This window comes from Leptodactylus fuscus, chromosome 5 (genome assembly GCF_031893055.1).
Source record: "Leptodactylus fuscus isolate aLepFus1 chromosome 5, aLepFus1.hap2, whole genome shotgun sequence".
NCBI classification, from domain to species: domain Eukaryota; kingdom Metazoa; phylum Chordata; class Amphibia; order Anura; family Leptodactylidae; genus Leptodactylus; species Leptodactylus fuscus.
This window is the reverse complement of record NC_134269.1, coordinates 171,364,465-171,389,343: the sequence shown is the minus strand read 5'-3', so window position 1 is coordinate 171,389,343 and position 24,879 is coordinate 171,364,465. Positions and strand designations below refer to the sequence as shown.

General features: G+C 42.0%; 1 protein-coding gene across 1 annotated transcript in view; it reads right to left on the bottom strand.

Annotated features, from left to right (window-relative positions):
• Window positions 1-20,656, bottom strand: part of LARS1 (leucyl-tRNA synthetase 1) — a 32,490-nt gene extending 11,834 nt beyond the window's left edge. Inside the window, exons 1-20 of the mRNA XM_075274738.1 lie at window positions 20,458-20,656; window positions 17,966-18,078; window positions 17,177-17,264; window positions 16,229-16,309; window positions 16,003-16,143; window positions 14,523-14,684; window positions 13,889-14,001; window positions 12,432-12,495; window positions 12,205-12,272; window positions 9,890-10,115; window positions 8,583-8,670; window positions 8,401-8,477; window positions 7,049-7,102; window positions 5,429-5,569; window positions 3,309-3,386; window positions 1,680-1,765; window positions 1,471-1,536; window positions 1,261-1,343; window positions 924-1,062; window positions 617-829 (exon numbers count right to left, since the gene is read on the bottom strand). Coding sequence (XP_075130839.1) covers window positions 617-829; window positions 924-1,062; window positions 1,261-1,343; window positions 1,471-1,536; window positions 1,680-1,765; window positions 3,309-3,386; window positions 5,429-5,569; window positions 7,049-7,102; window positions 8,401-8,477; window positions 8,583-8,670; window positions 9,890-10,115; window positions 12,205-12,272; window positions 12,432-12,495; window positions 13,889-14,001; window positions 14,523-14,684; window positions 16,003-16,143; window positions 16,229-16,309; window positions 17,177-17,264; window positions 17,966-18,078; window positions 20,458-20,463 — 2,087 coding nt within the window. The 5' untranslated portion in view covers window positions 20,464-20,656. The remainder of the gene's footprint in view (window positions 1-616; window positions 830-923; window positions 1,063-1,260; window positions 1,344-1,470; window positions 1,537-1,679; window positions 1,766-3,308; window positions 3,387-5,428; window positions 5,570-7,048; window positions 7,103-8,400; window positions 8,478-8,582; window positions 8,671-9,889; window positions 10,116-12,204; window positions 12,273-12,431; window positions 12,496-13,888; window positions 14,002-14,522; window positions 14,685-16,002; window positions 16,144-16,228; window positions 16,310-17,176; window positions 17,265-17,965; window positions 18,079-20,457) is intronic.
• Window positions 20,657-24,879: the final 4,223 nt, after the last annotated feature.

The window sequence follows — 24,879 nt, the reverse complement described above, 5'->3', positions numbered from 1 at the left end:
TTGCACCTATATACCTTACACCACATTTGTTAAATTGTTTTAGACATTTTCTTCTCCCGGTCCATGAAAGAGGTATGGTTTTAAGGGGCAAACAGTGCATTCCCCTAATACTAATCATAACCCAGGATATCGTTAGAGGAGTTTTCCAGAGCCAAATGCATTTTTGATACCGATGATTTATCCACTTGAAAGGACATACGTATCTGATCTGTGGGGATCCTACCTTTGGACCCTGCACAAACTTGCCATTCCAGGATCTGTTGTAGTGGTTAGAGAGCAGAATCAGCTCAGTTCCTACACAAATAATAGGATTGGAGTTACAGTTCCCCCTGCCACCTCTATACAGTGGATGAGGCTGCAGCTCCATTCCTATTACTTGAAAAGGAGCAAACTGCATATGTTCCTATCCAGCTGACAGAACAGCTGATCTGTAAGGGGTCTGGATGTCAGACCCCCACATACCAGATACTGAAGACAATTCTTTGGATAGGTCATCAGTATGTAAAATCCATTAGGGGCCACAAAACCCCTTTGAAACAAATAATATAGTATAGCAAAGAAAACATTGAAATAAGCAGAAGGCCTTTTGTAAGGAATGGTCAAGCTATTAACTCACCTGTCTTCAGGCCACATAGCCACATGGTTGTATAAGTAATAGGACAAGTGGTTTGGGACAAGATCTTTTCCTGACGCTCTCAGATCAACTGGATACCAAAACTCAAACTCCTGCTTCAATAAGTTCAGTTTTTCCTTAGGGATTGTCGTTTTTGGAAATGGAGCCTTCTTGAAAAATATGTAGTCCCACACTTCTTTGGTCATTTGTTCTGGCCTGTGTGTTAAGGGGAACCGTCAGAACCAAGGCGGCAAATAATAAGAACGGAAATAAATAAATAGCTATGAAAAATAAGCCGAGATGACGTTACCTGATACCTATGGGAGAGTCTGCTTTTCCACTAAGATCATTCCCTTGCAGAAGATGACATACAGTGTAGTAGGCCATGTAAATCGTAGAGTCAGACAGAGACTCGATCAACCATTGCTCATCCCAAGGCAAGCGAGATCCTAAAAGGGGAAGCATAATACAAAGAGAATTACCATAAGAACTACTGGATCCTGGAAGGAGACCCATTGAAAACAAAAATATTGATATATACTGTACATGTTGGAGAGGGAATACAGCGCTTATTACAAGCCATATTGTGTTTCTGAATGGTCTTATGGGGCTACAATCACAACAAATATAGAAGTTCCCAGACTTACCCAAGCCATATGTCCTGGAGCAGGCATGTTCTTGCAGCCAGCCCAAAGTGGCTTCAAAATTTTTACGAGTCTCTTCACAAAACCTTTAAGCAATGTAAATGATATTACCTACATATATTGCAGCCATTCTAGAGACAGAATCTATATTTGGTGTGAAGCAGAGAGTGAAATGTGACAATCACTCCAAGTATTTAGACAAACTACACCTACGTTTCCAAGTTCTTCAAGCACTCTGAAGTCTGTTTCTTCCAGCTCTCTTCACCATAATCCAGGTACCTAAGCAAAATGCAACATACAATGTCAACTGGTATTTAACCATTTCAATACCAAACTTGTTTTCTCAAACCGAAGGCATGCAAGTTGGTCAGAAACATCTGATTATTGATTATTCTAAAAAAAATTGGCAAAAGATTACCCACCACTGGTCACAGAGGGCAACCACACATTCATCTGCTGAACGGGAAATAACCTGCTTCTCTGGCTCCATGTAAATCAGAGCGAAATTCTATAAGACACAGCGGAAAATTTGAAATTTACCAAACTGTATAAATTGTATAATAAAACATTGAACAACTTTCTAAAATGCTTTCTAATGTAAAAGTGGACGTTTTTCCAACAAGTGTGTTTAATAAAAAGGAACAGAATAATGTATTAAAAAAAATAAAATAATAATAATAATAATCTGCCAGTCTAGTCTATACTCTTGATATAGAAATGTGACTGCTAATCCATTCACTGGCTAGATTGGGGGCAAAACAGCATCTGGTGACTGGTTCAATGGTCACATTTCCACATTTTTGAAAAAAAGAGGTATTTCTTATAATTTTACAATTTTTTTTTAAATTTTTTTATGTAGGGCTCACAATGTACATTTTTCCCTATCAGTATGTCTTTGTATTAGTATGGGAGGAAATCCATGCAAACACAGGAAGAACATACAAACTCCTTGCAAATGTTGCCCCTGGCGAGATTCGAGCCCACGACTCCAGTGCTGCAAGGCTGCAGTGCTAACCACTGAGCCACTGTGTCGCCCCAATTTTACAATCTGTTTGTTGTCAGCGATTAGACACATTCACACTTACAGCCAGAGACTCAAACCCCATCTTTACAAGGTTTTGTGGAAATTATGAAACAGAATTTCCATCTCTATAAAGAAGAACAATGTGGTAAAACAGAAAGTGTAAACATAGCTTTTAAAGAGGACTTTTCATGTCCTCATCAATATGTGGCATTATATACCGCTAGAAAGCAGACAGTGCACTGAATTCAGCGCACTGTTGGTTTCCCAGTTTGTGTCCTGGTGCTGGAGATAATGGTGCTGTTAATTTCAGCAGCAATACCGCCCAATTTTCAAAAGGGCGGCCTCTTTGACAGTACAAATCTATGTTAGCGAACAGTCAGGGTGCATTTCTCACAGCCCCATGATAATGATGGACTGTAAGGGGGGAAATAGTGCCGAAATTAATGGTACCGATATCTCCAACCCCAAGGCACATAAAGGGAAAGCCAACAGTGTGCAGAATTCAGTGCACTGTTGGCTTTCTAGAGGTTTATAATACCACACATTGATGAGGACATGAAAGATCCTCTTTAAGAGATTGCCCCATCCTGATGGAGCAGAAGCATCCGGCTCACAGATTTATCAATAAGCCCTTAGAGGAGGTTCCCTAGTAGTCATGGCTATTATGCTGCTGGGGTTTAGGTCCACAGACCAGATGACCCAGGGTCACTGCATTTGAAGCCAAGTATCCCTTGCTTCACTGTGCCGTGAAGAGATGGGCTCTCTCCTGATCTTAAAATGTGCTGGGAACTGCCTGAGAAGAGTCATGACTCATCTCCAAAAGAATAAAATAAAAATTTTATTTTTAGCCAAACCAGCATCAGGCGGTGCTGAGGTCACTAGAACCCAAGCAGCAAAATGAAATAAAAGTTTGGGGCCTTAACAGTTATAGAATTGCAAATGGAACGTGCATTGTCCCCGAACCTAAATCTGTCCAACTGTAAAAGTGCAGCAGTAACATGGAGAGAATTTATGTTGCTAAATGTACCTCATCAATCATCCTCTTCTGGATGGGCTTCTTGACATCTTGTACCTTCTTGCCTTTATATTCGTTAACTAGCATTACCTGGAAAGCAAAATAGAAACAACACATCAGATAAGCTGGCCACAGATAAAGGTTTACTCCATCTTATAAAGTGATGACGAGATGAGGGGTAGCAGAGCTGGTGTGTAGCGCAGTACCCCTGTAATGGAGTTACAGGCATCCAGCTGTGCAGAGGCCTGAAGCTGGGTGACCAGGGTGCGGCCCAGCACTGCAGACCCTTCAATCGTTCTCAAGATGCTAGTGATATGTTTTTAATAAGGGAATAATAACCCTTTAATGATCCCTACCCAATCCATTGCTACTGGGATACTTCATCAAGAGCATATATGGGAATATCATGATCATAGTAATAAATTGAACTTTGTGAAAATCTAACACGCTCTAAAAGTCAGTTATCAGTGTGTTAGTATAGTCAATAAAGCCATTTAAGACTTAGAAACAATTGTTTATATAACAAATATATAATGATATAACTGCAACTCATGTCCCTTCACATCAATGGTGCCTTATGGTGGTTCCCTATATACAGGAGCACCTATGCAAAGGAATCTTCTTTCTCAGTATTAGCAGGGGACCTAAAAGTCCATTATCCAAGTGGCATGCAAAAAAATTATAAGACAGAAATGCTTGTTTAAGTGTGAATTTACACAGGATTTATTGCGGACATTTCTGAGACGGTCCCCATTCATCTGAATTGAACATTCAGAAATCCACATGTTTTCCGTTACTTTAGAACAGACCTGGGCAAAGTCCGGCCCCCGGGCCATATCCGGCCCGCTGACTGATTCAGTCCGGCCCGCACAGCTTTGAGTAGGGAGGCGTGTCTAGGGGGCGTGTCATGGGGGGCGTGTCTTAGTGCCGGCCGAAGATGGAGATGTGGAGCGTGTCATAAAGTACTGAGAGATGAAAGGTGAGCTGCAGGGGGGAGAGAGAGAGAGTGTGTGTCTGTCTGTATGTGTGTCTGTCTATATGTGTGCGTCTGTCTATATGTGTGCCTGTCTATATGTGTGTCTGTATGTGTGTGTGTGTCTATATGTGTGCCTGTCTATATGTGTGTGTGTCTATATGTGTCTGTATGTGTGTCTGTCTATATATGTGTGTGTGTCTATATGTGTGCCTGTCTATATGTGTGTCTGTCTATGTGTGTGTCTGTGTGTGTCTCAGTAACCTAGGGGCAGAGATGGAAGGGGAATGTTATACTAGGGCAGAGATGGCAGAGGGAGGGGGGGACATGAATCTGGGGGAGAGATGGAGGGGGGGGGGACATGAAATGGGGAAAATAAAGGGGGATATGAAACTGAGGGAGAAATGGAGGGGGGACATGAAACTGGGGGTAGATGAAGAGGGCACAGACTGGGGGGACATTAAACCATGGAGGAAGCTGTAGGGGGACCTGTCTGCCTCTAGTTGCCCCCAGTTTAATGTCACCCTCCAGCTACCCCTACAGTTTAATGTCTGCTTCCAGCTTCCTGATTTTAATGTCCCCCTCTAGTTGCCCCCAGTTTCATGTCCCGCTCCAGCTGTCAATTTATTGCCGCCCTCCAACTACCCCCACTGTTTAATGTCCCCCTCCAGCTGCTCCAGTTTCGTGTCCCCTCTAGTTTCCACCAGTTTATACTGGGGCAGCAGGAGAGGGACCTAATACTGTGGGGCAGTTGGAAGGGAACATTATAGTGTGGGGACATATAATGTACGGGTGACTGTAGGAGGATTATACTGTGTGGGGGCACATGGAAAGATGATTGGGAATGGGCGGAGTCAACGTAGAAGTGGGTGGAGCTAAATTTGTCGTGGCACGGCCCTCTAGCATAGTTTCAATTTCTTATACGGCCCCATGGGAAAATTAATTGCCCACCCCTGCTTTAGATGAATGGTACACGGAGTTATAGAAATGTAACAAAATCTGCCCTGGATGAATTCACCCTAATGATTACCGTCACCACTTTCTGTTCTGTCAATGGCTGACTTTTCTCACTCATGTATTATATGTGCGATTCTTCTTTTCAGAATTTTATATAAGCAGAATGGTAAACACACAAATAAATGTATACACGTATACGTACTCCCTCATAGAAGCCTTTTAAATAAACTTTTTCTTTTGCTTCTGCTAACTTTTCACGGTCATTTTGGCTCTGAATTTTCAGCTCATCGCAAACCAAGGGAGCAGAGAGGCTTCCATAGCCGGGGATGTCAATGATAGGTACCTAAAGACAAAAATGATCAAAGTAAGCGTATGTGCAAACAGAATTTTTTTGCTGGCTGAAAAAAATCTGCTTCAGGTTTGAGGAAACTGTTTTTGACTTATTTCTGACTCTGGCACACTGGAAAATCTGCTTAAAAAATGCATCATATCAGGTTTTTTTACACCTCTCATTGATTATAGTGGGTTTCTCAAGGCGGAATCTGCCTGAAGATAGCTGCTAGATAGGTCTAGACAGTCAGAGGAAAAAAATTGCTACTGATTCTGATTGAAATAAATGGGAGGTGTTTTTGAGGCGGACTTTGAAGAATACAACAAAATATTCATGTTGCACATCTAACATAAAGTGTAAGAACACTTACAATAACATACGTAAAGAGGTTGTCCAGGCAAAGTTTTTATTATTTTTTTTCTGATAGGCCGGGAGAGGTGAAAAAAAAAAAAAAATCTAAATCATACTCACCTGTCCACTGTGCTCTGGTGTCCTCCCAGCACGGTCCGGGTCTTCTGCTTCAGCGTCTTCTCAAAGTTAAACTGTTCACTGGCTGTGACGTCCCGGATCCCTTCCACTTAAAGGGGTATTCCCATGTACATAATCATATCTATATTTGTAGATCATTAAAAGTTAAACATTTTTGCAAATATAAGTAATTAAAAATTCTGCAAAGCTTTAAAGATTTTCTCTTAGTGGTGACAGTCTGTTGTCTTGATCGGTTGTCAATGGTTACGACCACTAATGCAGAAACTTTCTGTGGTCTGGGACTTGTCAGGAGCCCAGCTATGATTTTCTTATTGCAGCTGGGTTATCAGGCAGGGACACTACATGTATCAGAAGATATCCCGGCCACAATAAAGCTGATTATAGCTGATTTTCTGACCTTAGAAAGATCCTGCATTCATGGTCGTATCCACTTGTAACCGATCAAGACAACAGACTGTGACCACAAGATATTTAGAGAAAATCTTTAAAACTCTGCAAAATGTTTAATTACTTATATGTGCAAAGATGTTTAACTTTTAATTATCTACAAATTTAAAAATTATTATGTAGATGGGAATACCCCTTTAAGCCACTGGTTAGCCTCAGCAAGAGACCTGTGATGTCACAGCTAGTGACATTGCTTGCCTTTTGCTGAGGCCGCTGAAAGGTATGATTTTTTTTAAAAAAAAATTTAAATTTTCACTGCCCCCAGCTCATTTAAAGATTAAACAGGTTGTCCATTTTTGCCTGTACAACCCCTTTCAATTTCTGCGCAGTCTCTGCCATCTTCAGGATATGAAGCCCTCTTTGGCTCTTAGGATTTTCTTGCAGTCTTTTCTATCTCTTTCACAGCTGCTCCTTCCTTCTTCAGCTTCTCATGCTCCACACACTTGATGTTGTATAGTTCCTTCCTAACAAACTTACTATAACAGATATGACAACCCCAAGCCCCTTTTCTGTACTTGTGATAGAATATTATATATTGTAAGGACATATACTTACAGGTTCAAAGGGCAGAACCATTTCATCTTTAATGCCATACTTCATTCTCAGTGCCTGTAGATGGAAAGAAATAGAAACATTCCTGGAATGAGCAAACTCGTACACGTAATGCCAATATAATCAACAGGTAATTCTGCCATTGGTCACAGTTTCTGAATACACGAGAGGTTGTCCTGTGCTTCCAGAATATGGGTAATGTATAGCAAAACAAAGCCACCAATAATACCTAAAGATTTTATAAGAATGCAGAATTAAAAGGTAATTTCCAGGACTTGATATTGACGGCCAATTCTCTATACTATGGCAATCAACATCAGAATGAGTTGCGGGGGGGGGGGGGGGGGGGGTTCTAGGTCAACTACCTGGGAGCCCAACTGATCAGCCAATTGAGGCGACTGCAATGCCCCTTCATTCACCAGGCACAACTCTCTACACCTTGTGATGGATGTGCCTGTTATTGCAGCTCAATGCTGCTCAGTCCCTTTCAAGTGAACGGGGTGAAGCCACAGAACAAATTGTAAGTAATTGTGCCTGATAAACAAAGGGGCAGAGTTGCCTGCAATTAGCTGAGGAGTGGGAGAGCTGGGAGTTGGACCCCCATGGATATGATTTGCATTGTGTTCACAAAAAAAGCAGTAAAAAGGGGGAAAGGAATAATAATAATACATTTTATTTCTATAGAGCCAACATATTCTGCAGCACTTTACAAACTGTAGGGTTCAAATACAGACAAAAGACATTGCAGAGTAATGGGACTGAGGGCCCTGCCCGCAATGAATAAAATGGAAAAGACTATTTGTCCGTTGTTTTTAATTCACTCCTGGTTTAGGCTTCAGAATCTGCATTAAAAAAATTCTATCAAAATGAACTAACTGAGGTGGGAATCACGCAACCCTTTTGTGGTAGTTTTTAAAAAAGGTGAGGCTGGGATCCCACGTGGTGTAAATTCTGCAGTTTGGTTACGGCGGAAACACCACGGGGAAAAAATGTGGCCTTTTACAGTCAGTTTGCGTAAAACGCGCTGTGGACATGCTGGGATATCCATATTCTAAAACAAATAAATAGTTTATTCCTCATGAATACATTTTACGTGTTATATTTAGGAGAGCCTGACCTATCTAACTGTGTTACTGACTTAATAGGCTGCACCCTGGTGACTGACTCTCTTTAAGACTAGACTGGTGTACTACAGGTCAGTGTTCACAAATGTTCCTCTGGGCGATTCCACCATAGTTGTATCTATTGGTTATTATAATGAAACTATTCAGGGAGACAAAGGACAAGAAAGGAACAAATGTTTGTCTACTGTATGACAAGCTTGTATTGTATCTGAATAGGAAGACAGTACTAACTTGTTTTTTCTTCAGGTCTCGCAAAGCTGCAATGTCATCTGGAGAATCGGATGGGACACTAGTAACCACCCCAGTACCTATGATAAAACAAAAGCAATGGTAAATAAACTGCAATATTTCAATCGCAAAAATAGACATGCAAAATTTACCAAAAGGGTTCTGGGACAGCCTTTCAGCCATACCTTTGTCTTCCTTAATGGTGAGCATGGGGAGTGCATAGATCACTTTGTAGGACGTCAATGGTGCAGACAGAGCAGCTCCAAGAAGGTCCTAAAATGTAAAAGGATTAAAATGCATTAGGTGAGGAAGAATGTACACAATGGGATGGGGGGGGGGGGGGAATTGTTAAGCCTGGTGTTTCCTATGTCAGTCTATTATTTCTTTTTAGGGCACCACCAATTCTATGGTGCTTTATGGTTTAAGGATGAGGAGAGCTTATATACAAACCACAAAATACACAAGCAAGTACAATACTAACATAGTGACCATTGGTATAGTGGGATGGAGGGCCCGTGCCTGTACCTATGAGGTAATGGAGATAGAGACTGTAGATGAGGGTACAAGATGGTGACGTTTTAACAGTAGTGCTAATGAAGGTTCTAGGCCTTCCAGAAGAGGAGAATCTTCTACGCCTTCTTGAAGGTTGCGAGTGTGAAGGACAGTCTTATGTATCTGTCTTAAGCAGAATCAAAGGTTACTCCAGGGTAAGAGTTTTGTGGGACTGGGCAAAGTGTGACTTCAGTCTTAAAGCCTCCAGCCTCTTAAATGGAACGTGCCAGGTGATATTTTTCAACCCTAAACTGGCCTCAGCCTCTGTAGCACCAACTACTGATTTTTGCTATCATACCCTCACTAAAGTTCCTGATTCTGAAAAGTCTGGGCCAGAAAATCAGCATAGATGGGTTGATAAATACCCCCTGTAATACGTACAACATTGATCTGAACAGAAAGCTGCTAAAGAACACAAATGGTCAGGGTCTCTGAAGGAAAGTACAGTGCAGGGCTGAACCCATCATATGACGGACACCAACAGGCCCCCTGATTTATAACGCAGTAAGTCAGGGTTCCGTCGTGGTATCTGGAATCTGTGAAAGAGCCTTTGACACACGTCAACATAGCCACAACCTTTGCACAGGAAGAACCTATGCAAAATTCAGCCATAGCTTAAATAGTTTTTAAATGACTAAGAATCCTGTGCACACAGCATAGGAATATCCAAGCTGCGTTGGGGCCACACAGTGGCTCAGTGGTTAGCACTGTAGCCTTGCAGTGCTGGAGTCCTGGTGTTCAAATCCCGCCAAGGGCAAAAAACCATCTGCAAGGAGTTTGTATGTTCTCCCTGTGTTTGCATGGATTTCCATCCCATATTCCAAAGACATACTGATAAGGAAAAATGTACATTGTGAGCTCTATGTGGGGCTCACAATCTACGTTTAAAAAAAATATATATATCCGAGCTGCCAATGCACCGAAAACTAAAAATACTAACCTCTCCCATAAGCTCCTTCACCACTGGTACAACACCATTATCTTTTGTGAAACCTTGGTATGACATGTTCCTGGCTGCTCTTTGAGTGCAGACAAATATATCATCATTGGTCGTCTCAAACGCGATGTAAGGCATATCAGGTCGAAGCCAGCAGTTGGTCTGTCCAAACATGGTTTCTGGACGCATAGTGGCAGCTACAAGGAAAACATTCTTTCCTTTCAGACCGCTAGAAATAAATATAAGAAGTTATTAATAAAAGTGGCTCAAAATATCTGAAAGGAAGGCACAAAATAATTGCAGATTATTTCTACAAAAAAACGAATGCTTACTTTGGAAAACTCCTTTTTATATGTCTTACTAGCTTTTACCCGCGACTTCGTCTGCGGTGATTTGAGAATTGGGCGGACACAGACGTGTGAAACTGTAAAAGTGCTTTAAAAAGTTTGGTGGGTAGCAAATGTGATGTGATGTGTTATATTGTGTATATAGTAATACAGACAATGTGATGTGTTGTATTGTGTATGTCGTGATACAGACAATGTGATGTGTTGTATTGTGTATGTCGTGATACAGACAATGTGATGTGTTGTATTGTGTATGTCGTGATACAGACAATGTGATGTGTTGTATTGTGTATGTCGTGATACAGACAATGTGATGTGTTGTATTGTGTATGTCGTGATACAGACAATGTGATGTGTTATATAGGAAATCTATATGTAAATGTGAGTGAGTAGAGTGAGGGCTACTCCTGAGGTGACAGTAAGGAGTGTGCAGGCAGGTTGAGGCAGGAAATGCCAGGCAGTGTGTGTGAGTCTATAGCTGGGGCTAGGAGTCCTGCTTTTGTGAGTCTCCTGCTAGGAAGCCATGTTGTTTAGTGGCACCAAAAGTAGCCTGTGACTCAATCCTAAGGGAAAACTATGTTTGTGGAAAATTGCACGCAAATCCGTCCAGGCGTTTTAGCGTGATTGAGGAACAAACATCCAAACTCACAAACATCCAAACACACAAACTTTCACACTTATAATATTAGTAGGATTGGAGTGTAAGAAATTAACAGGACTAACTATAATTTAGGCTGCTTTCGAACTTTATTTTCTTTATTTTTCTGCAAAATCTACCTGAAATGTTTGTCTTGCTGTTGGTAATTCATTTGAATTGCCAGGTGGTGTCTGTGTTCATTTGCAGGTTAGAAGCTGCCCACCAATTTATATGAATAGTCAGCAGCTGCTGCTTCCTCCCACCCCCAAACCTACCTAACATCAATGTGATCAAGTTACATTGACATTGAGTGACTTCCGTGGCTTATTTCAATTTAACTGGGAGTAACCTAGTCACAAAGTCAGTACAGGGACTCCTATGTAAAATTTAACAGTTCATGTACTAGCTCATTCTGACTCAACTGTGGCCCTTCCCACCCTGGTAATTCCAGGTTACTGCATTTTTTTTATCTAGCTGGTTCTGAAATAGACATTTTATTTTTAACATAAATAAAAAGCTGAAAAAAACATGAGGGTCGCGTCCTCAATTTTTCAGAACCAGCCAGATGCCAGGCTGCTGCTTGTTGTATCTGGCTGGCTTTAAAAATTTGGGGGGAGCCTGTGTCATTTATTACATAAATAAATAGCAACAACAAACGGCAGCAGCTTGGAATTATCAAAATGGGAAGGGCCACGTTTTGTTGCCCCCTCCAACCTAATACTATTAGAGTCCGGTTGCCCCAGTACAAAGCCATCACTTTAGATGACAAAGTACAATACCTGGCTTTTTCCACAACCCCTGATTACGGAAGGAACTGGAGTCTTTTCCATATCCACTTTCCCTGACATATGGCTTGCAGGGATACACAATAAAAAAGCTCCAAAGGGATTTTCCAATCAAAAAACTGATCCCCTATCCATAGGATAACTTGCAGATCGGTGAGGGTCCGACCACTCAGACCCCCACCAAACAAGATAACTGCTCCATTCATTCCAATGGGAGGACCACAGGTGGCCACAGAGTATAGTAAGGATCTTAGCAGTCAGATAGGGGAAAACCTGCTTGATTTTGATAACCACCTTAAGAAATATGCTATTTCCCTTCACTGAATACACTAGCCTGTATATTCTGTGCCTTCTTGTGATTATCACATCATGACTGTACTTTCTAAGAGAAGATGAAGCTCAGAAGTTACCTTCAGCATATACCTGACGCCACGTGTGAATAAAATTGGACTGCTTTGACCAAAGATGTTCCAGCAGTGTCCAGAAAATCCAGGGAGGGGAGACATACACAAATAGTAAATTAATTAAATCAATTGTTTCATTCTGTACCTTATTTTAGCTGGATAAGGTTCCAGGATCTTCATTTTGATGAGTGTGTATTCTTGTGGTCCGACACCCTAAGCAAAAATCGTAAAACAAAATGTAAAAATATGTCTACTACAGAAAATATATAAAACACTGAAAATAAATATATAAGTATCTGCATATATAAACATGCAAGAACAATATGTAGAATGATAAATAGTAGCAAGGTATTAGGACCTAAAATTCCTAACCTCTCCAGTTTGCCTGTCATGATCCATGCATGGCTGACCATCCCGTGGAGAATAGATGGTGTACCTGAGATAAAGTAAAAATTATTAACAGAAGTCAGTCAAATAATTTTTTTTACAAATTTTAAGCCAGTTATTCTAAAGCAGATTTAGAAACTTACTAAACATTCTAAAAATACGTTCAGAAAATGTATTTAAAGGGGTTGTGAGGGAAATTAACTTGCCCCATACAGTGGATTCAGGATCACGGACCCAGGGTTTCGGACCCATAGGTTATCAGAACCAGCACTCCAATCCCCGGCAACCCCTTTAAAACCTCTCAGGAATTTTGAAGGTTTACTTCCAGAGGAATAATCTGTTGCGGGCATATGACAGACACAGACTAGAGACTTGATTTAACATTTTACCTCTATTACAATTCATGAACAATTATTTTAGGACCCTCCCCTTTTTATACAACAAACCACCTGTTTATAGTGGTTAAAACCCCAGCGAACATAAATTTACCACTTATACTTATGGGATTTAGCTTAGATATGCAAAAAAAAAAAAAGTTCTCTAGTAATAAATAACTTTTCACAATTTCTAATTATGGAGATCTGCTCCTTCTGAACTTATTAAGCTGTTGTCCTGCTGCTCCTTATCTTCAATCGGACTGCTTGTATACATTATATCTCTCAATATGTTAGCTTACAGTATATTTCTGTATTCATCCTCACACATACAACTCTATGGAGAAGGGAGGGGGCATAGGAGGCTCCTGCCAACTAGTTAATTGATTAATTGCCTAATTTTCTGCTCTTAGAGCCTCTTTTCTATAAAGTAGTAGTATTAAGTTGAGCTTACACAGAGATTTTTGGACTGGATTTTGATGCGGAATCCGCCTCAGAATCCGGCTGGAAAAAAACAACTCCCATTGACTTCAATGGGAGCTGTTCACTTCTTTTTTTCCGCTAACATTTTTTCCCGTTCACGGAAAAAAGAAGCGAGCTGCTCTATCTTGAAGTGGATTCCGCAGCTGAATGCGCCATGGCGCGAGACTCCCTCCCAACTAGGCCCATTCATTTGGGTCTAATCTAGAGCAGAATGCCACAGGAGGCGTTTTTTGGAGCCGGATTCTGAGGCAGATTCCACATCAAAATCTGGACCAAAAAACTCCATGTGAAATCAGCTTTAAAAAGGCAAGGAATAGCAGCAGAAACCATTTGAGTCTCTTTTCTAATCCCTCCTCTCTTCATAGACTAATATGGAGAAAGTAACTGCCTGAAAAGCAGAAAAGAAAACATTTATTTACTAAGATATATTACAAAGTTTCTTATTTACACTTGCTCTATTTATTTATGAACAGTTGTTTATGCTTTAAGCTCTAACACCTGTATGACTATAACACTGTGGCGCAATACTATGTGACGCCTTCACTAACGAAAACGGAATTGTGATTGTACAACATAAAATCTTACCGTTTTCCAAATTTTATTCTGTTCCTCTCTTTTAAGGTTAAAAATTGCCATTTTACAAAGGAATCGTAATATGGATTGACATCAGTGGTAATAAAGGAGCGACGCCAGTCAACCTAGAAACAAACAGAGTTTATGCAGAAGGACAAGTGGCAAATGTGTAAACAGGTGCAGATAATAAACGGTTAACAGTGTGTGACATTGTGTAGTAGAGAATGAAAACTTCAGCACCAAAGAGCAACTGTTACTGCAGAGAACATTTGTCCAAGACAATGGCACTTTTTAATGTTACACCCCATGGTGCCACATAACAGGACTTGGCATGATTTTTTTCTCCCTGTAAGTAATGAACAAAGCAGATCGGAGCAAGGCCCTACTGAATACAGCGCTCACCCCAAAGTGTACACAAGTGTATGCTTTCAGATTTGTTTTTAATATGGTTACACTCTCTAAGGCCTGCCATACAAAGCCCATATATACTGTGTGTATGAGAGTTACGATAGATTTTGTATTCTCTATACCAATGGTATCCCGTTACTTCAAGTAATTACATAACTTGTTGTCAGAAATGACATGCCGATGTCATCGCAGAAGTGTTGTGTTACAGTACAGAGCTGAACATAAATAACGAACTTACCTTTAACCCCATACATTTGAGGTCTGCTAATGCCAAAGGTGGAAAATATCCAAGCCAATGTTCAGCTTCAGAAAAGCCTGCTATCTCTTCGTCTGTAAGGCCTAGAGACTTCATAATTCCCCACTGGTATTTGGATGAACCACTCTTTGCCGCCGCTTTACTCTGTAGAACAACTTTTAGATCAGATACAGCATCCTATTACAAGTTTCTATAATGATTTTACAGTGTACCTATTTCTCCTCCTGGAATCTTATGTATAAGATATGAAAAATTGGGTTGACCCAGCCTTCTTGTCTATTGTAAAGGAGCCCATACACAATTCACCAATCAGTCCCCAAAATAAAACATTCAGCACCCCTAGTTCTTTGTTCTCACATGACATATGACACCGCGAGAGAAGTCAAGCAGCATCTTACTCTCCTCCCTATTGAAAACACAAACACCTCTAGCCAAACTGAGTACCGGGAAGTTAAAATGAAAAACTATTTGAATCCAAAAATATTCAGTTGGCAGTCATCGAAAGCCTTAAAGGGTTTCTCCAAAACTAGATACTGATTACCTATCTGTGTGGTAGGCCATTAATAACAGATGAAGGATCAACTCCTAACAACCCTACAGATCATCTGAATGAAGGTACATTGTCACTAGGGCAAGCTGTGCAGCCTCTTCATTAGAGAGAACATTCACCATATCCAACTCTTTACATCATTCAATAGGTGGAGCTCCACTGTTTTCTGCAATGTTGGAATTTTCCCTCTAGCTCTTACCGTCCCTGAGCAATTGGTACTGTTAGTTTCAACACCCAGCAAGCTCTTTATTGTCAGGTGGGCGGTATTAGCTTGGAGCTAGCAACCTGGGACTGCCCATATGACAAAAAACATAATTGTACTGAAACTAACAGAAATGATTGCTTGTTTTGACCTGTAGCACCCGGTATTGCAGCTCAATTGGACTGGGCTATAGAAAGGTTCTTATCCTCCTGGCAAGGAGACTGCAATTCAGTCTGCGCCAAACTTACGCTAGGTTCACACCTGCGTTCTGGTCTCCATTCTGTGCTTTCCGTCTTCTGCATGCAAGAAGACGGAAAGCACAGACCGGGTCCGGCCGTGAGCGTTTTATGTTCTCCGCCGCTAAACCGTTTTTTTAAAAATCCGGACACAGAGTACTGCATGTCTGACTCTGTGTCCGGATTAAAAAACCCAGTTTCGCGGCGGAGAGCATAAAACGCTCACTGCCGCTCACGGCCAGACAGCTTTCTCACCCATTCAAATGAATGGGTGAGAGAGACTCCTGCAGGTTTCCGTCTCCTGCTCTGTTTTATGCAGGAAAAGGAAACCTGCATAACGGAGACCGGGCGCAGATGTGAACGAGCCCTAACATTGATGACCGATCTTAAGAATGAGTATCCAATATTAAAAACAGTCAAAGTCCTTTAAAAGTCTCTATATACTTACACTATTGACAATGGGTATGAGATTACCTTCTTTCCCTTTGCTTTGTCCTTGATAACCAGCTCATCTTCTTTCTTAGATAATGGATCTTCCTCCTCATCTTCCTCCTCAGGAAACTGTGGAGGGCAGCCAAACAACTCCATTTCTCTCTTCAGCTTATCTGCACATGCCTGAAACAAGAAATCATGTCACCGGAGAATAGCAGAGCAAACCCTCGACTACCCCATATCTCAGCAGATTATAACGCAAACTTACCTTGATGGGCATGCCGGTGCAATGAAGCCCAAAAGGGAACAGACAGGTCTTGCCTTTCATTCTCTGGAAGCCTACTGAAAACTAAATACACAAAGTGACAGAACAATAAGTATATGTTAGTAGATATTATATATGGAAACATTACAAGCACTTTTACAGTTTTAGAGCCTTATGCCTGGTTTATCCATTATGGGTTGTTTTGATAGATCCGGCAGATAGACCAGGCCTTACACTGGGCACTCTATCCACTTATTTATTATTTTTTCAATGTCACGTTTCGTCACTGTCTTAGGATAAAGGGGTGCAGATAACCGTTTTGGGTCCCTCCCGACGTCTAGGGGTAGGATGGCGTGGCCATTAGGTTCCCTCCTCTCTGATTTTTCAGGCCCACCTCTGCTTCTGTGGAAGTGGACACAGTCCTAGATTCTAGGAGTACTCAGCCTTTGAGGAAACTGAGCAGAGTAGCCTTCCTGCTTTGGCAGGGGGCATTTGTTGCCCTTGGCTACTTGGTACCTTTTGGTCCAGTAGTCTTAAGAATGTCGGGAGCCCATCCACTTTTGAGAGGGGTTACCAAACAGACGCATCCTTTACATATTTTTTTTTAGAGACACTTTCCAATTTTCTCATGCCCTGAGTGTAATGATGGCACAGTTTAGAGGACTTCTCAAAAATAAAACCCTGTCTGCAGATGGGTCCCTCTTCCTTTTGTAAGAGCCAGTCTCTCTTGGTTACAATCCCAGATTAAGCTGCTAGGTTTAAGGAAGACCAGCCATTGATCTATAGGAAGTTATTTTCCAAAAGGTGCTACTAGAGGAAGTTTTTGCTTTTTACCACTTTTCACCAAAGGGGATGTATTTGCACATGAGCTTTTCAAAAAAGACATATAGAAGTAAAGCATATAAGAAAACAATATTAAGATGTTTCCACTTAGTATCTAAAATGTCTTACCTCACATTTAGACAGAGAGAATGTATGGCCCAGGTGAAGACGTCCATTCATGTAGGGATAAGGAAAAGTCACAAAGTACTTGCCTTTGCTGTAACAGAAAGATGATCATTGTACCAATAAAACAATAAATGATGCCATTGCTGAGGAGTAAAATCCTGCATCAAAGGATGTGCAGTCCTTGACAGTCTTGTCTTTCTCAATGATCAGGACAGACAAGCATTGCAGTGTATTTACTGTCCTATTTAGCCTGGAGGAGTAGCATGTTTATTGCTATCTATGGAATAACACTATTTGCTGATTATTCTTTGCATAATTGGTTTTTCTCTGAGCCAATTCTGCGCATTTTTAGCTTAAAGTTGGGGGCCAGAATTCTTCTTGTTAGGCATCCTTGACGATAACATGACCAACCCTGCCCTTCACCTCCTGTTTGTCCCTAGAGTAGAGTGTGGTCGGTCAGATGAAGACTTCCAGCCCAAACGTTGTTAGAATCGGTGTGCCATGGGAGCAGCATGTACACTTTTAAGACTAGGTTCACACCTAGGCCTGCTTCATGTTCAGGCAGAAACCTGGCGGACCATATTATAGTCTATGGGGTCCACGTGTTCCTGCAGGTAACTGTTTTTTAAGCAAATTAGGTTTCCATTCTTCAGGTCCTCAAGCGGACCCAAAGAACGGAAACTCAGGTGCAAGTGTGAACCTAATGTCAGAGGGACAGTAAATAAACTATAGAGCTTTTATTTACAGTTAACCCCTTCATGTAAAAGGTATGGCTAAAACACATAAACTTACCTTTTCTGACTATTAGAAGCATTGACTTCAAACACCTTCTGACTTTCCCATTGTGCTTGGATATCTTTTTCAATTTTCTTAAGGAAGTCAAGCTTAGCTGTTCCCTTTCGTTCCTTTAAAAACAGTGAATATACAGTGTCAAGGCATCAGATAATACAAAAGGATCAAAACTATAGACCGCCTGAACAGATCAAGGAAAATTTTCAGTCTATTTCAAACTGACAGCAAGTATGGGGTAATATTGTATGGTAACTGGGTAAGAGCCACCTTGTAAGTACCTGTAACACATTGTTCATACATTAGTCCTATCTGCGGCAATGCATAAATATTTGAGCTGTGCGATATACCTTTAACTGGAAGGATCACTGCAAATAACACTGTGTATACAACAGGCAACATGAGAAAGGTCTTCTAGTTATATTTGTGTAGTAGTTATAACTAACAAGCATGATCTAAAGGTAAAAAAGCAGCTCAGTATAAAACTGCAATCGTTATAAAAAGCTAGTACAAGAACAAACAGCAACAAAAGCGTTCCAAAAGGGACAAATAAGGACATTGTAAAGGGCTCTGGCACATTCAGCCTATGTTTTATATGGTAACTATTTAACGGTGGACCCTCAAATTACAATATCAATTGCTTATGGGAAGTCCACTATAACTTGGGATCATACAACTACAGAAAACTAGCAACTGGATCCAGAGATTCCTAAACGTAATCCCAAAGTAATATGAAATAATGATTAAAAAAGTTTATGGGGGAGGAAATATTGATAAAACTACCATTAGTATAGGTCATCAATATTAGATCAGTGGGGATCTGAAACCCACCAGCACTGATCAGTTGTTTTAAAAGGTGGATTCCTTCCAAAGAGTGCTGCAGCCTAGTCACCGCTTAGCAAGATCAGACCCGTAAATTCTATAGTGGCTGTGCCTGGTATTGCAGCTCAGCTCCATTCAATTGAGTGGGAATGAGCTGTATACCTATATACAGGTCATGGAATGAATGAATGAATGAATGAATGAATGAATGAATGAATGTGAAGCCACTGGCCTGTAAAGTACAAGTGATACTCACTTGAGTCAATCCTCTAAGTCAGAGAGACCCTGGAATGTGTGAATTAATTTACTATATTGGGTCTGGGTTCCTATACCATACACACAGTGTTCCAGAAAACATAATATGGAGCCATCCTCACCAAGTGCCAAAAAAGAGCAGCTCACTGTAGCTTAAGTAAAGACCGGTATAAGATATATAGGACTGTCCTATACCACAGAGAGGCGTTACTAGACTGCTGATCAGTACAGGCCCTTGTGTGCCCAAGATATTTGAATCGATCTTTCATCCAATGCCACATAATGCAGACCTGGACTATCTGTGGCACTATATGGTGCAGATTTCTTTGTTGATCATTGGAGGATTCCTGAAACTAGTGCTATGCAGTGCTATGCTCTCAAGTGATCCCTAGGTCAGACTCAGTTTATAAAGGTATTTAGCCACCTCCTTCTAGAATGTAGTTCCATGCAATGTAATGGGAAATTTCCCAAATCCAAAGATGACAGGACCAGTCAGGAAATTCTATATTGGTAGACTGGTTACAGATCCTTATATAGATTTAATGCCAAGAGACTGGAACTTCCCATCTTAGCACATGGTGGGGGACACAAGATCGCTGTGTAAGGATCATTAGGAGGAGGTGTAAAAGTGCCGACATCGGGCGTGCAAAGGGATTTCCATACAGCAGATATATTACAAACTATTATGTCTCCACATTCCAATGAAATAGAATAGGACCCTTATCTGATCTTACATGACTAGAGTTAGCCAGAACTTCTGCAATTGCTGCAGTGTGATATCTTATCACAGAAGGCAAGAAAAAAAAAAAAGAATAGTCATTGAAAAATGTTTTCCCAATGACTCTACATAGTTTCTTAGGTTTTTTTTTTGTTTTTGTTTTTTGCTGTCTTCTGTGATAAGATATCACATTGCAGTTTAAGCAATATATGCAATTTAAAATGTGTATTTAGATATGTTTTTATTTGTTAATTTATTTTTATTATGACACACTTCCTTCAGAAGATGAGTAGCAACAGCCATTTATCAATATTTTCCTACATTTGTAAGGGAAACAATAAACAAGCAGCACAAGGCAGACCTATGGAGTACACCTGTTTCCTGACATGGGTGGATCAGTGGGTATTACTGTGTAGGATCACTGACAGCTGTCATACTGATGTTCTCCCTCCCAGCTGGCACACAATGTCGGGTTAGGGCTACTGTCCTATATCTCTGCTCACAACAGACATTAGTGTAGTGTCATTATTGTGCCATCACATCACCGGCTGCAGCAGCCATGGACGTGTACGGGGATCTTCTCCCCCCGGGATATATCAGCTGTATAATCACTACAGTATAATGGCCGCCCCCGCTCCGCTCGGACTGCCCAGCAATCTTCCTCCTGTCAGCAGGAAGGGCCCTCGCTACATGAACTCACCGCCATGATCCGCCGTTCTCCGCAGCACAGGCCGCTCACACTTCAGGCTTCTACCCAGTGTCACACACGTTGCCGGCTACTAAGCGGAAGCCAGGACTCGTTCCTGCAAAGCATGCCGGGCAATGTAGTGTTTATCCAGCACTATAACACAACGCTGGAATCAGCCAGGACCACAGTTCCCAGCATGCACCGGCTAGGATATTGCATCAGCTTTATTGACAAATAGCGTTCTTTACAAGTCAGCTTAGTTCTCCAATGGCAAAGGCTAAATACTATATTCAGTAAGGAGTCAGGACCTTCTGACGTCAGACGGCGACACTAGAGGGACACACTTGAGGGACATGGGAGATAGCTGCTTGTTAGTAATGTGGGAGTACATTGAAAGGACATGGGGGGTAGTAGGGTGCGTGTTAGTAATGTGGGGGTACACTGAAAGGACATGGGGGTAGTAGGGTGCTTGTTAGTAATGTGGGGGTACACTGAAGGGCCATGAGGAATAGTACAGTCATGGCCAAAAGTTTTGAGAATGATACACATATTAATTTTTACAAAGTCTACTGCTTCAGTTTTCCTAATGGCAATTTGCATATAGTCCAGAATGTTATAAAGAGTGATCAGCTTAACAGCAATTACTTGCAAAGTCAATATTTGCCTAGAAAATGAACTTTATCCCCCAAAACACATTCCAACATCATTGCAGCCCTACCTTAAAAGGACCAGCTAACATCGTTTCAGTGATTGCTCCATTAACACAGGTGTGGGTGTTGATGAGGACAGGGCTGGAGATCAATCTGTCATGATTAAGTAAGAATGACACCACTGGACACTTTAAAAGGAGGCTGGTGCTTGGCATCATTGTTTCTCTTCTGTTAACCATGGTTATAGGTTATCATTGCACTGCACAAAAATGGCCTAACAGGGAAGAGTATCACAGCTAGAAAGAGTGCACCTCAGTCAACAATCTATCGCATCATCAAGAACTTCAAGGAGAGAGGTTCCATTGTTGGTAAAAAGGCTCCAGGGCGCCCAAGAAAGAGCGGTACTATTCCGTTATCGGGCCAGCAGCAGCGCAGTTCAGCAGCAGCTTTCGGGACAGCAGTTCAGCAGCGGGAATTACAATGACATCCGAGGACTGCTGGCCCGATGCTTGTGCCCAGTAACCAGTACATCGATGACCCCCCTCCCCCATCCTTCTCCTCCTGCCAGTGCTGCCCCCCAGCTCTCCTTACATCTTCCCCGTACCCTCTCCCCGCCACACGACTAGGCCTCACCTCAGCGCTAGTACCGAGACCGAAAGGAAAGACACCGGGGCTCAATCCAGGCCCTGACAAGAAACACGCCGACTATAGGAACGGTGAGCTACAGCGAGCCGGAGGGACAAACTTTCTGCAGCGTCCGGCGGCTATCTAGTAGCATTCATTGCTCAAGATTTACGGTGAGGCCTATTACAGGGAGAGGGTACGGGGCAGATGTAAGAAGAGCTGGGGGGCAGCACTGGAAGGAAGAGGAGGATGAGGGCATCGATCGATGTACTGCCTACTACACACAAGCACGGCCTCTATCATCGGGCCAGCATCGGCTTAGTCATGTGGCGGGGAGAGGGTACGGGGTAGATGTAAGGAGAGCTGGGGGGCAGCACTGGAAGGAGGAGGAGATGGAGGGGGGGTCATTGATGTACTGGCTACTGGGCACAAGCATCGGGCCAGCAGTCCTCGGATGTCATTGTAATTCCCGCTGCTGAACTGAACTGCTGTCCCGAAAGCTGGTGCTGAAATGCGCTGCTGCTGGCCCGATAACGGAATAGTACCGAAAGAGCAGCAAGCGCCAGGACCGTCTCTTAAAAGTGTTTCAGCTGCGGGATCGGGCTACCAGCAGTGCAGAGCTTGCTGAGGAATGGCAGCAGGCAGGTGTGAGTGCATCTGCACGCACTGTGAGGCGGAGACTCTTGGAGCAAGGCCTGGTCTCAAGGAGGGCAGCAAAGAAGCCACTTGTCTCCAGAAAAAACATCAGGGACAGACTGATATTCTGCAAAAGGTACAGGGAGTGGACTGCTGAGGACTGGGGTAAAGTCATTTTCTCTGATGAATCCCCTTTTTGATTGTTTGGGACATCTGGAAAACAGCTTATTCGGAGAAGACGAGGTGAGCGCTACCACCAGTCTTGTCTCATGCCAACTGTAAAGCATCCTGAATAGAGATGAGCGAGTACTGTTTGGATCAGCCGATCCTAACAGCACGCTCGCATAGAAATGAATGGACGTAGCCGGCACGCGGGGGGTTAAGCGGCTGACCGCCGTCAAAGCGGAAGTACCAAGTGCATCCATTCATTTCTATGGAGCATGCTGTTCGGATCGGTTGATCCGAACAGTACTTGCTCATCTCTAATCCTGAAACCATTCATGTGTGGGGTTGCTTCTCAGCCAAGGGAATCGGCTCTCTCACAGTCTTGCCTAAAAACACAGCCATGAATAAAGAATGGTGCCAGAATGTCCTCCAAGATCAACTTCTCCCAACCGTCCAAGAGCAGTTTGGCGATCAGCAATGCCTTTTCCAGCATGATGGAGCACCTTGCCATAAAGCAAAGGTGATAACTAAATGGCTCAGGGAACAAAACATAGAGATTTTGGGTCCATGGCCTGGAAACTCCACAGATCTTAATCCCATTGAGAACTTGTGGTCAATCACCAAGAGACGGGTGGACAAACAAAAACCTACAAATTCTGACAAAATGCAAGCATTGATTGTGCAAGAATGGACTGCTATCAGTCAGGATTTGGTCCAGAAGTTGATTGAGAGCATGCCAGGGAGAATTGCAGAGGTCCTGAAGAAGAAGGGTCAACACTGCAAATATTGCAACGCTGCATTAACTCATTCTAACTGTCAATATAAGCTTTTGTTACTCATAATATGATTGCAATTATATTTCTATATGTGATAAAAACATCTGACAAACACATAAAAACCAGAGGGCAGCAGATCATGTGAGAATATAATATTTGTGTCATTCTCAAAACTTTTGGCCATAACTGTAGGGTGCTTGATAGTAATGTGGGGGTACACTGAAAGGACATGGGGGGATAGTAGGATGCTTGTTAGTAATGTGGGGGTACACTGAAAGGATATGGGGGATAGTAGGGTGCTTGTTAGTAATTTGGGGATACACTGAAGGGACATGAGGGATAGGGTGCTTGTTAGTAATGTGGGGGTACACTGAAGGGACATGAGGGATAGTAGGATGCTTGTTAGTAATGTGGGGGTACACTGAAAGGATATGGGGGATAGTAGGGTGCTTGTTAGTAATGTGGGGGTACACTGAAGGGACATGAGGGATAGTAGGATGCTTGTTAGTAATGTGGGCGTACACTGGGACATGAGGGATAGTAGGGTGCTTGATAGTAATGTGGGGGTACACTGAAGGACTGAAGGGACATGAGGGATAGCAGGATGCTTGTTAGTAATGTGGGCGTACACTGGGACATGAGGGATAGTAGGGTGCTTGATAGTAATGTGGGGGTACACTGAAGGGACATGAGGGATAGTAGGATGCTTGTTAGTAATTTGGGGGTACACTGGAGGGACATAGGTGATAGAAGGGTGTTTGCTAATAATGTGAAGGGACATGGAGGATATTAAGGTGCTTGTTAATAATGTGGGGGGTACACTTGAGGGACATGGGGGATAGTAGGGTGCTTGATAGTAATGTGGGGGTACACTGAAGGGACATGAGGGATAGTAGGGTACTTGATAGTAATGTGTGGGTATACTTGAGGAACATGTGGGATGCTTGTTAGCAATGTGGGGGTACACTGTAGGGATAGTGGGATATTTGTTAGTAATTTGGGGGTACACTGGAGGGACATGTGAAAAGTGGTATGGTTGTAAGTAATGTGAGAGTATACTGGAGGGACATGGCGGATAGTAGGCTGCTTGACAGTAATGTTGAGAAATACAATAAAGACCCGATGGCCATCTTTAAAGACCTGGCATATTACAGATGTTGGGGAACTTGGGGAGGGGTACAATTATTTAAAAAGTGACCTATGAGTTTCCTAAAGTTTGCTGTTATTTTGTTGTTTTTACTTTTATAGCTTCAATTTTTTTACAAAAATATTAAATTTAATAAAAATAAAAGTATAGTGTTTTTATTTTAGTGTCATAACTTTAATGTAAGAAATCCACCAGTTAGCCATAACTTTAACCCCCTCCCCACTTGTGTCACCACAGCAATTCCACAAGATCTCTGCATACTGTGGTGGAAGACCAAGAACATGTTGGAGTAAGGCTATGTTCACACTACTGTTATCCACAACGATTGCTGTCATAGGATGTTGATGGAACTTCCTATCCTCCTGCATCTGTTCCCACTGACTGGAATGTAAAAAAAACCCCAAAAACACAACCATTATGGACGTTGTCTTTTGTT